A 12851-nucleotide genomic window follows, 5' to 3' on the forward strand; every position below is an offset into this window, starting at 1 on the left:
CTCCTCAAGATGGGTGGTGACCATGGTGGCCATTTAGAAGTCGGCCATATTGTTTTTTTCAATAGGAAGAGGGCCATGTGACACATCAAACTTATTGGTAATGTCACAAGAAAAACAATGGTGTGCTTGGTTTCAACGTAACTTTATTCTTTCACGAGTTATTTACAAGTTTCTGACCACTTATAAAATGTGTTCAATGTGCTGCCCATTGTGTTGGATTGTCAATGCAACCCTCTTCTCCCACTCTTCACACACTGATAGCAACACCGCAGGAGAAATGCCAGCACAGGCATCCAGTATCCGTAGTTTCAGGTGCTGCACATCTCATATCTTCACACCATAGACAATTGCCTTCAGATGACCCCAAAGAAAAAAGTCTAAGGGGGTCAGATCGGGAGACCTTGGGGACCATTCAACTGGGCCACGACGACCAATCCACTTTCCAGGAAACTGTTCATCTAGGAATGCTCGGACCTGCACCCATAATGTGGTGGTGCACCATGTTGCTGGAAAAACTCAGGGAACGTGCCAGCTTCAGTGCGTAAAGAGGGAAACACGTCATCATGTAGCAATTTCAAATATCCAGTGACCTTGAGGTTTCCATTGATGGAGAATGGACCCACTATCGTTGTACCCCATATACCACACCAAACCATCACTTTTGTTGTTCCAACAGTCTTGGAGGGATCCATCCAATGTGGGTTAGTGTCAGACCAGTAGCGGTGGTTTTATTTAACTTCACCGTTCACATAAAAGTTTGCCTCATCACTGAACAAAATCTTCTGCATGAACTGAGGGTCCTGTTCCAATTTTTGTTTTGCCCATTCTGCAAATTCTGTGCGCTGATCTGGGTCATCCTCGTTGAGATGCTGCAGTAGCTGGAGTTTGTAAGGGTGCCATTTGTGAGTAGCTAACATCCGCCAAAGGGATGTTCGACTAATGCCACTCTCCAGTGTTTCACGAAACCTAGCAAGCAGTTTGCTGACTGTAGCATGGGAGATGGGTGGTCTCGTAGGGTGTCTTGCATTGAAATCTGCTGCAATGACCCGGTTACTGCGTTCACCAGATATCAACACAATTTCGATCCACTCCTCACGTGTTAACCTCTTCGACATGTCAATGGCTGTGAACAAAGAGAAACTTGTAAATAACTCATGAAAGAATAAAGTTATGTTGAAACCAAGCACACCATTGTTTTTCTTGTGACATTACCAATAAGTTTGATGTGTCACATGGCCCTCTTCCTATTGGAAAAACTAAAGTTTTATCCAAGATGGCCGACTTCTAAATGGCCACCATGGTCACCACCCATCTTGAGGAGTTTGCCCCCTCACATATACTAATGTGCCACAAACAGGACTTTAATATCACCAACCATTCCCATGTTATTACAGTGTATCCATATAAATGGCCCACCCTGTACTATAACATGTATATACACACTTCCGAAACTTACATCAGAAAATCACTATCAATCCACCCATCTTAGATGACACACAAAACCATTTAATCCCACTTCCATTTGCAGCCATAAAAAACCCATTGTCTTATTCAACTTGAAATTATAGTCATATTTTATTACAATATTAGAATTTGTACACATTGCCCTCTCCAACCTCTTTCATTTATAAATTTATTACATAAATATAATCAAAAAATGCAAAATAACGAAGACAAATTTAACATGAATTCAAAAACAAAAAGTGTCACCTGACTCTGCGATAGAAACTCGAGGAATGTATTTTTCATATATATTTTTTAAACAACGGTCAAACAAGTCAGAGTAGAGTCATCTAATCTAATTTTTTTAAAAAAAAGAAGCTCTGCAACATTAAAAAAAAAAAAAATGTCAAGAGACTCATGTTCACTCATTGTTTTTGATCATTACTCATGGGCTGTAATGGTGTTGCTAAGTTATTGCAAAATTAAAAACAATTCTCACTTTTGAAGACCAATCCAAAGAAAAAATATTGGGATTATTAAATTTATCATTGGCTGTAAGATAAACGTAAAGGTTAGTACTCATCCAACATAGGAGCTCCCTTTAAGTGAGAAGATAATTATAACAAACCTATTAAAAAAAAAAAAAAAAAGCTTCTATTATCACCCCCAACAGCTGGTCAGTTTATGATCATCAAACAGATCTGCAATCTGAGTAATCTTCACAAAACTCATGCAAAAATAAAAATCACTGCATGACCTTTAATGCAACCCTGCCCTTTGATGCTCATCTCATGCAAATCTAGGGTCTTGTATTTTTCAACAACCTTTTGGGACTTTGCTACTTTTGGGAATTCTCCACGCGGTTTTTAAAGACTTCTCTACCAGATTTAAAGATGCATCGCATCTCGAATGTTGACAATGACAATCAGTGAGTTTGCTTGTGAGCTAACACTGGTCAACCCTGTGACGTCAGGCATCAGATGTGACAACTATAATTGTGAACATGCAGACACTGAACAAACCAAATGAACAAAAACCAAAAAAACCCTTAAACCAAATTAACCAACAGGAACCTCCGTCATCCACATAGTCGAGCAGTGTAACATTAAATACAGCATGTAAAAAACAAAAACAGTAGGAAAAAAAGGTGTATTATAGAAAATTATATTATTACAGTATATATATATATGTGTGTGTGTGTGTGTGTGTGTGTGTGTGTGTCTCTGTTGACCTGTAAAGATTTTTAAAAAATAAACCAGAAAACACCCAGAAAAGTGTAAGCTTTGATGTAAACTTGTAAAAACAACCCTGTGATCATGTGGCTAAAGAAAAAGCTCTGATATGTGAATTAACCCCCAACCTTTCATTCATTCAAGCGAACATCACGAGAGCCGTTTTAAACAGCAGACGGGGAGAGTTGGGTGTTTCTCAGCAGTGCTGCCGTAAATGTCAGAGATTCTGGAGAGGATAAAGGGAGTCGCTAAGCTGCAAACGTCTTACCACCTCCTTGCCGGGTCCTTGATCCACGTATAACATGCTGCTGATGAGGCTGAGAGGTGGCTTGGGATGTCAATATCCAAGAGTGGAATAAAGGTTTGTTTGGGGTGGAGTGGGGAGTTTTTCTTTTTTTTTTATTAAATCCCAGTGAGAGCAACACATGTACACAGTGTGACTGGGTTCTTGTTTCTCAATAGCCGTCCTTCTGAGTGATCATATGATCCTGGATCCTCTGCAGCATCTCCTGCATCCGCCGCAGCTGGAAGAAGAGAGCAGAGAGAGGAGACGGGTGTTAGTGTGATACGTTTGAATGCGACGCATCCACTTTCATAGCGGTGTGAAGTGTAAGGGGGATTTCATGGAAGCTATTCATTTACGCACGGCTGCACAGGCAACAAATCAATAAACGCCCGGGAGATGGGCCTGTTCTCCCCAAACCACGTGACATGTGCTGAATGGCAGCAGGGAAACAAGGCTCCCTCCATCTGCTGCTTCACTCTGGACTACAGAGTATCTGTTATCACAGAAGCAGCACTTTAGGATATTAAAATCACTAGTATCAGTCAGCTACTCAATCACCTAATCATGTTGAGTGAGTCCCCCCCCCTATCAGATTTGTTTGAAATAAGCAGGTAACACAGGTGTTATACAGCTCCTGTTCACCTGGAGATGTTTGTCCAGCTGCTGCTGTGTGTGGGTTGGCTATAACACCCGTGGGCAAAGATGTATATTGAGCTAATTTGGTGTTACTGCGTTGCTTCATGTTGATCAGACAGAAAATGTAAAATAAACAAATGAGGGGAAAAAATAAGACTCTTTATTTAATGAAATAAATAGATTTTGCACGGTCTGGTGTTGCAGAGGGAAGGGGGCTGGTATTGACATAGCTTATTTAACTCATTATGATTGCAGAACAACATTAAAACCATATACAACCGTCTATTCCTGAGACTCAAAACAGTCATTAACAAGGCAACAGTCTAGCATCTACAAACCCAAAATAAAAAGGAATCTATAAGGAAGGTTTCTTTTCACAACAGTAATATTTATAACTTAACTTTGCAAAAAAAAGTAAGGAAATTTGGGTTTGGTTGATTATTTCTGTGTTGCAACGATGCTGCTTGGTAATAAATCTTACACTGAGGGAATGCCTGTTTATTTCCTGTTAAATGGTGTCACATTTGTAATGAAAATACATCTGTGGGTTGAGCAGCGGATTTAAGCATGTGGGTTATGTGCATTAAAAACATTCTCTGCCACAGAGATGATTAATTCTGCTATTGACTCTTGTTTTGAGCTTCTGACACCATGACTGGCCTTCACCATCAGGCTCCTTTGCACCAGTGTCTGCAACATGTGCAGACACTGGTGCAGACACTATTCTCTAAGATGACAATCCCCCCACCCCCACAGAGAAGACTTTATCAGAGACTACCTCCAGATTTTGGGAGTGGAGAGGATGAAATTGCCCACCTTCCGTCCTGACCTTACCCCTGATCCCAAAAACCTGTAAGTGGCATGTTTGCGGGATCAGCTTGGGCCATAATGACCAACATAACATTGGCTGATTTGGGACAAATGCTGATTGAAGAACAGGATGTGACCAAACTGGAGACTAGCATGAGGAGGAGGGTGCCAGGTCATTGGGGTTGTATTAAACAATTAAAGTATGTTTTGTTTCTTCAGACTTAAATAATCTAATCCATTAAATTACACCAAACAAGAGTCAATATCATAGCTGTTTGGCATTGGCAGGGAAGTTTTTCATGGGATCAACTCTGCTGCTTGACTGACAAATGCATAAGATATAAGGATACAAGGTTTACTACCTGGAAGCATTGTTACAACAAAGAAGCAATCAACCAAACACAAATTTCCCTACTTTTTTTATGCTACTTTACTTCCACTAAACATCACAGTATTGCACAGCATGTAGCCCTTTAAATACCCACTAACAAGGTTTTTTCTGTCAGTCTTAACACTTTCCCATCATTATCCTTCCCACCTTCTCTGACCTGCCATGCACAGATGTTATGAGCTCAGGTGCAGGAACACATGTTACATTCAGCTTTTCTTTCTTTAATCCTGAGAAGGTTCATCCTGAAACTCTGGATGATGGCGTGGTTATAAACATCCTGGTGCTTCCAGAGAGTGTAAGGGGCAATCTCTTTTCCTAGTCACAGTTTAAAGCTCCAAAAGGCTACAGGTTTACTCTATAATTAAACCAGTTCCTGTTTATGAGACTGTTTTCTTGTGAGTTTCACAAAACGTGATCTGACTGGACTTAAAAAAAATGTTTTTGGGTAAACACATCATCTGTGAGCTAAAGATACTCAGAGAGCTTCATCGCCTTTGTGATCTGAGTGCCTCTCTGGGCTGGGCTGACAGTCTGAGTGCTCGTGGTGATCAAAATTGTGGGCAGAGTCATGCTCGTGGTCGTGATGCGACTCCAGTTCGTGGTCGGCGTGCCGTACCTCCTCATCTTTCTCTCTGATGAGCTTTTCTGTCTCGGTCTCGGCCACTCCGGGCACCACTGGGATGGGGAAGTCTGTGCCGCTCTCCCGGGTTAGCTTACTGCAGAGAGACACACGTTTTGGGAAAGTTCACAGAGTTTACTACAAAGTGAGAACACAGACCAATGTAAATAAGCCTGTGATGTCTAATCAGCTGCCGACAAACATTGTTAAGACACTACACCAGACACGTCAGAGCAAACCCATCAAATACCTCAAGAATATATGAAGGTCACACATTTTTTTAAATCACATTCTCCTTCTCAAAACAACAATATTCTAACACTGTTATAATTCATCTTGATTTTTCTTGTGCCATATTTCTTTCATCTCACTAAAACTTATTTCTCCCGTCCTTCAGCGTGAGCATACTTGCGGTTGCGCTCCTTGACGACCATGCGGGTCATGCTCTGGATGCACTGAGCTCTGTAGTTCTCGTAGTGAGTCTCTCGGGTCACGTCCTTGAGATCTTGCATGTGCGTGCGAACGAGCATGTTCCTCAGCTTCACGAAATCGCAGTGTGCTGGGTTTTCCACTGCAGACCACAGAGTGAGGATCAACTACACACTCAATACTTATACACGTTCACTGTCAACTTTTTTAATGGTACATCTATACAGAAAGCATTTTAGTATGTATGATTTTGAGGTCTTTGTTTAGGGGAACATGTGAGGTCAAGGTTACCTTCTACAATACCCCAGGGGTACAGACGGCCTCGCACCCTCTTCCCTTTGGCCTCCACCACGGTGTTGCTGCCTATTACTGCAAAGGGGATGCTTTCCTAAAGGGGTCAAGATAAAGATCGTAATATTAAAAGCATGTTATGGTCATAAAGATCACATCTGGCTGGGCAGGGTGTGAACACATCTGTATTAAAAAAACAACAACAGACCAGTTATATCCCTTTCCTCTTAAATGTCTTCGTCCTTTCTTGTGCAAGACCTTTTTTTCCCCCTTTTTAAACCTGATCTTTACGTAATCCAACAAGAGGTAGAATTCCATAAACCTCAAAGTTATTGATTTGATTGTAATCATACTGACATGACCGTAGCATATGTAGTCGACTGGACCATGAACTTAAGATAAAGCTTCGCATTAACTTTGCCTAGAGCACTGTGAGTGTATAGGGCAGTATAGGGCATAGATAAATATGATATCAATAAATATATTATATGTTTTTAAGATTTTCCTCATGTCACATACTTACATTGTTCAAAATGTGACATCTAACAAATTTGTTACATTATTGCAATTATTGCTGTTCCAGTAAATAAACCAGTATTTAGATCTTTATCATAGCGTTAGAATGAAACGCTGTGTTGATATGATAAATTAAATTACACGTAGTAATAAAATTATTAAAGACGTGTCACATGGTCAAACAAGCGCTGCAGGCCTGGCAAAACCAGCCTGTATGACACAGAAAATATATCCTATACTTACTAAAATTAAAATATATGAAATGCATCATAATTAAGAAGTAATTCTGATTTTCTTGATAGTTATTGTTTATTGACCAAAGTAAAGACCTGTGTGTTGAGCAGGGGTTTTGCTAGTAGTGATAACTTTTGCTTTTATTTCCACCGACTGTGTGCTTAGTACCACCTTACAATACGGGAAGTGTAGAGAAGGCTGATTCATCAACACTTAAATCCACCAGGTCTGACTATATAGTCTGTTCATTCATTTTAATGTCAATTCTTATTAATATTAAATTTGTTTGCAGCACAATTTGTTTTGAATGACAATGATTTGACTCTCAGCATTCTGCTTTCAGCTGAGTTTAGTGTACTAAACACAAATACTTGGATGAAGAAAAGAAAGAAAGGAGATCACTGATCACCTTCAGCTCATGGTCTTGTTGCTTGAAATCTTCATCTTCATCAGAGTCGCAGTCGGGGAACTGGTATATCTTTATACCGTACTGCTCAATCTCCTCTCTGATCTGCAAAGAAAAACAGTGGAAAAACATGTCTGATGTCAAAGTGTGAATAACGTCCTCTGTGAGGATACAAGTAAAACACTCTGCGGCGTATACACAGATTGATTCGTGGGATGAAACATGCAGTCGCCTTGCCTTAATTTTCTTTTTCTTCACTTCACCAGGGGTGAGTGTGTCTGCTTTGGCCAAGACTGGGACAATGTTGACCTTCTCATGGAGAGCCTTCATAAATTCCACATCCAGAGGTCGGAGGCTGGAAGAGATGAGGCAAAACATACCAAGAAAGGATAATGAGACACTTATTATTTATTAGGATAGTGTAGAGTAGACAAGAGAGTGGGCATTTTCAAAAAAGGTGAGTCACCTGAAAGCAGGCCACTGCAATAAGGACTACAGCTTTCAGCACATGAGGAACACAAACTTTATTTTAGGGGTTCTCTGAGTTTTTATGGCCGGGTCGGTGTTTGTAGAGTGTAGTTTCTTCAGAGAATGATGGTTTGCGCACGTTTATCGCTAACCATTAGTGAGGTTGGAGTTACATTCCTGGGCAAAAAGTTATCAATCATTGTCAGGAAGGTTTAGTTTGCTAATGATGACTAATTGAAGAAAAATACTTCCCGAGTCACATTCTGGGCTTCCCTATCATGGTTTAACATAAACTGTGGCTGAATGAAATATACAAGCCATGCGCTTTTTCCATGTTGCCTTCACAGGCCACAGAAAACTTCAAAAAGGGCCACCACTGATGATTTACTGTTAGACAAGTTTAAACTGGGGTTGATAATCATTAACTGTTAGATCATTTTGTGCCAATAAACTCCATTTAGATTTGAAAGCGTTTCATAAATGCTCATGAATTGCTGGCAATCAGGATCAGGCAACAACAGACTTACCTGCCGATCCACATCTAGATTTCTCCACTCTAAGCTTTCCTGCATCAAGTCTTATCTGTAGTTCAAAATTAAAGGTGCTAGTTTATCTCAGAGATTTAGCATGTGACCACATGCCATACAGCTGAAATGCATCAGTCTGGGTTGGAGTCCTTCCCCTCCTCTCTCTCTCTCTCTCCCCCTCCCCCCCATCTAATGCTGCACTATCAAATGACAGCAAAAATGTACAACCCCCTCCCCCCGAAAAAAACTTGAAGCATAAGATGATGTCTCTGGCTGCATGGCACACTGGCCGACCAATCGGTGGCAGCAGACACTTGCTCACCAACAGAGGGAGCCGTTTCTCCATGGCTGTCACGCTGAAAATGCTCTGCAGCATTACTTGAATTTTATGGTATTCTGGCTCCTTGATGAACACAGATCTGGATGCGCACAAATGTGCTGAGAGGTACCACAGCAGCACAAACAATTGATTAGGGTAAAATCACTGCAGCAGATGTAAAGTTATCCAAGGGCAGCTGAGAGGTGCTTTATCTCTGGGAAAGATGCTGGGCATCAACAATTTAAGAGGCTGTGTGTTTACTCACACTGTGAGTAAACACCGATCCACTAGATACGTGTGGAAGATATCACGTGTGCGCTCAGGACGATGGCTGCGATAAACATGTGATCAGAGATCACGAGGAAAAGTGTAGTTAATGGTCCCATTATCACTTCTGAACATTGCACGTGATAATGTGCTGCAGCAGAAACAACTTAATCTTCCATATTTTTAGAACTAATAATAAAGAGAGGACGAGCAGGCTGAGTTAGCTGTAGCTTTGTCATACCCGTGACCGAAGGGTGAGATGAAATAGAGGCAGCAGTGTACGCGGTTGTCCTGGATGTTCTTGCGATTGAGGCCACTCTCATCCCTGAAGTACTGCTCGAACTGCTGGTCAATGTAGTCAGCCACTGACTTCCAGCTAAAGCAGAAACACACAGGGGCGTTCAGTCTCTGAGGCAAAGTGTAACAGCTGACCGTGTAACTCAGATTCACTCAGGGTTATCTGATGCGTTAAACATGTCTGTACCATTCAGTGTTGTTCACAGCGTCCCCAAACCCAGGGGTATCCACAATGGTGAGTTTCAATTTGACACCTTTCTCCTCTATATCCACCGTGTGTTTGGTGATTTCTACCGTTTGTGTGATTCTCTCTAGGATAGAAAAAAAGAAGTAAACAGCCCTCAGCCATTACATAATGTAGTACAGCAAATTTTAAAACAAATAATCACACGCACCTTCTGCATTGAGCAGCTTCCTATCTTTGTACAGATCTGTGAGAAACAGACTGTTGACCAGGGTGGACTTTCCCAGGCCAGATTCACCTTCAAACAAAGAACAACAAAGAAGAAAAGACAGTCTTTTTAAAACAAACACGGTCTTAAGCTCAAATAGCAGCTAATGCTAAAACGAGGATTTACCTGCTACCATGAGCGTGAAGTCAAATCCTTTCTTGACAGACTTGCGGTGCACCTGGTTTGGCAGCGTTGCGAAACCCACGTACTCCTTGTCCTGGTCCTACAAATGCACAAAAAGATAAAAATGGAATAAGGAAACAGAGGCTGTGTACACCATGGTTTCTTTTTTCAAACCTGATATCGGCTTTTTGAAATATTTTGGCATTGTTGTCCCATTTGCAGTATTTCGACAGCAATAACGGCAACAGCACAAAACCAAAAAAAAAACCCAAACCCAAACAACAGTAAAACAAGGTATGAAATGTATCAGCATGTTACAGCACACGGGCTGTGCTGACCCCTCTTTGGGGCTTCCTGACGCCTTGTATTACCTCGCTACTGTCGTATGGGTCAAATCGAACCCAGGGGCTCTTTGGCCTGGAGGGACTGACGGGGGACGGCAAGTCAAACTCCACGCTTCGGCTTTGTGGCAAACCGGAGTCTGAACCCGAATCTGACTGGGCCCTGCCGGCCACGGGGGGCCGCAAATATGACGGGGTGTGGGGGCGGTCATTGCCCTCGGCCTGCCTGTCCGCATCATGAGCCTCGGGGTCATGATGGTGGTGATGCTTGTGATGGCGGAGACCGTGCCCACCATGATGCTGAGGGTCCTGCATAATGTTTTCCACTTCTGAGTCATCTGAATGGCTTGAGGGCTGGAGAGAAGCGAAGGTCGTGGGGGGGCGGGAGGGATGACGAGGCGAACAGGAAAAAAAGAAATACGGTGGAGGGAAAAGAGGAACGTTAGAGCACCAATGTAGAGGGGGAGGTATGGAGATCCAGAGGGTAGAAAGTTTTAGAAAATCAACTTAAAGTTTTATGGTGAGGGATTTAAGACACAGCAACAAAGAGATCTTTCATATCTGACAACTCAAAACTGTTAGTATACCTAGCTGAAGGCCAGTGGGTAACACATGAGATTTGTACATTAATGTGGATGAGCCTTTAACTATTCATTGGAAACAGGATACATGTTAGGGACTTTACAGCTGGTGGATCACCTTCTATTATAAATGAGGAGAAGTCATGTTAGAGCTGAACACTGCAGCCAAGTTGTTTTATGAAACTATCAATGAATGAACTCCAATACTGTGTTTACATTTACTCTCCTTTAAGAGTGATCGGTAACATTAAAGACAAGTACTGTTTTAGACATCAGGTATTTTACTCTTCATTATTAATGCAATCTTTAAAAGTGTAAATTTTCTGTAAGAGGACACGCAGCTATGGACTCTAGTTACAGTTACTAAAGTCTCCCTGATAGATAAATAATGGAGTGGAATTCAGCAAGCAACACGGCCACTCAAATTCAGCTGTGAGCACACACTGTGACACAGTTTTAAATTTAAATTTAGACCCTAAAGAGATAAATTCATGTCTAATCCTTAGCTTAAGCGCATAAAAACTACAGACTTTGACGGCAGAAATCAGCTGAAGATGGGCAGTAACAGAAAAATATATATATATTTTGGGGGGGGGGGGGGGGTGTCACCGGTACCTGTTCATGGTGATCATGATCATGGTGTCTGCTCTGATTAGGGGAAGCTGGACAGGAGTCTTGTTCATCTGATGAAGAGGAATGCTCGTGGTCACTGTCCTCCATTGCAACTGGGGCTAAAGCGCACTCTGTGATCTTGAATCCGAAGGGCGCACGCGTGTGGTGAGGTTTATCGGGGAATAGAACAACAGGGAGGTTGAAGAAGAGGATGGAGAAGGGCCAACAAAGAGCCTCGCAGATCCACGCATGAACCACAAGGAGGACATGAGGAGTACAGGTAAGATGGATAAAGACGAGGAAGAAGACGACAAAAAAATTAAAAAAGCTAATGAATAAAAGAACATACCATTTACAGCAGAAATGGTATGATGCATGTAATAATATAACAAGGGACTGAACATTAGATATATGCTATAAATTAATATGCGTCTGTATACATTTGATTGCAAAATCAAAACATATATAGGATGAGCTCAACAGGGACAGGAATTAATAAGCATTTGCTTCCTTATTATTTTTTTTTCCCCAAACAGGAATTGCTCAATATTTTCAACATGATATCTTTCTTTGATATCATGTTCATTCATTTTTTTTAAAAAAATATGTATTAACTCTCGTTATGCGTTTCAAAATAAAGATTTGATACAGATCAGGTTATGTTCACTCCTCTTGTTCTGGTGCCATTTTCCTATTCATGCTCCCAGCTACAGTTACTATTGCAAAAGCTAACTACAAGTTTGACAGCAAGTAAAGTCTGTGCCAATTTCTTTCCAGTTTAATTTTGATTAAAAAAAGCTTAGCATGTAATCTTTTTGGTGTTTCCACATGGTTAGGTGCTCCACCTGTGACCTACAGCTCTAATATGATTGGGATTTAGAGCTTAAGGGCAGAGGAAACAATGATAGTTTCACCGATTGGGAAATCGGTGACCTGCTTTCCTGATGCACAACCAAAGCCCTAAGATCAATGTCCAGCATGGTGGGTTCTGTGTCCTACATAAAATAAAGTGTCAATCACCGACATTTTGCTTTGGATTACAAATCCACAGAAGTGCATCAAACAGACTCCCACTACTTTTTTTTTTGCTTAAATATGAAAAAAGCTTCAAAGCGACTTTTAGATGTATCATCTGGAATATCACACTAAAACAACTCAAGGGACTACAGGAATAAAAATCAAAGAACAAACTAATTATCAAACATATTCTCAGTAAAGTGGATAAAAGCACGTTCACCCGTTCTCACCTCCTTTCTTTCGATGCCTCACCTGTGTCTAAAACCCTCTTCTTTTTACTTCTTAAAAACTGCTCCTCGTACAAAGTCCAGCAGGACTCGGAAAGCAAAGAGCAGCGGCTCCAGCATTTATACAACTCCACACTAGAGGACACAGTGCCCTTCAGCTCCATTGAGCTGGTCGGCACCCCGGGGAGCTGATCAGTGGCATTGATGAGGTGCACGTCAGCGCTGACAGGCATCACCAACCCAGACATAGACTACATCCATCAAATCTACTTAACTTTGGGGCTGCACAGCTCCATGTCGTGCACAATTATACGCAAACTGTGAGTT

At 41.4% G+C, this 12851-nt stretch overlaps 1 protein-coding gene across 4 annotated transcripts; it reads right to left on the reverse strand.

The window, feature by feature from the left end:
- Positions 1-1556: 1556 nt before the first annotated feature.
- Positions 1557-11629, reverse strand: septin4b (septin 4b). Of its 4 annotated transcripts, XM_085430007.1 has the most exons (12): positions 11284-11629; positions 10118-10441; positions 9750-9846; positions 9567-9653; positions 9359-9482; positions 9116-9250; positions 7531-7648; positions 7297-7398; positions 6138-6234; positions 5826-5988; positions 5415-5514; positions 1557-3199 (listed from the first exon to the last, which is right to left on the reverse strand). In XM_085430007.1, the coding sequence occupies exons 1-12, from the start codon at positions 11386-11388 to the stop codon at positions 3131-3133; spliced, it is 1521 nt and encodes a 506-aa protein (XP_085286133.1). In that variant the 5' UTR covers positions 11389-11629; the 3' UTR covers positions 1557-3130. The 4 variants fall into 4 exon arrangements, with proteins under 4 accessions (XP_085286133.1, XP_085286130.1, XP_085286132.1 ...); XM_085430004.1 differs by lacking the exon at positions 10118-10441 and having other exon boundaries at positions 11284-11423; XM_085430006.1 differs by lacking the exon at positions 1557-3199 and having other exon boundaries at positions 3736-5514; positions 11284-11438.
- Positions 11630-12851: the final 1222 nt, after the last annotated feature.

The sequence above is a fragment of the Copadichromis virginalis genome, linkage group LG14, assembly GCF_057382275.1.
Source record: "Copadichromis virginalis isolate Kocher_CV1m ecotype Utaka linkage group LG14, C_Virginalis_male_GT1.1, whole genome shotgun sequence".
NCBI lineage: Eukaryota > Metazoa > Chordata > Actinopteri > Cichliformes > Cichlidae > Copadichromis > Copadichromis virginalis.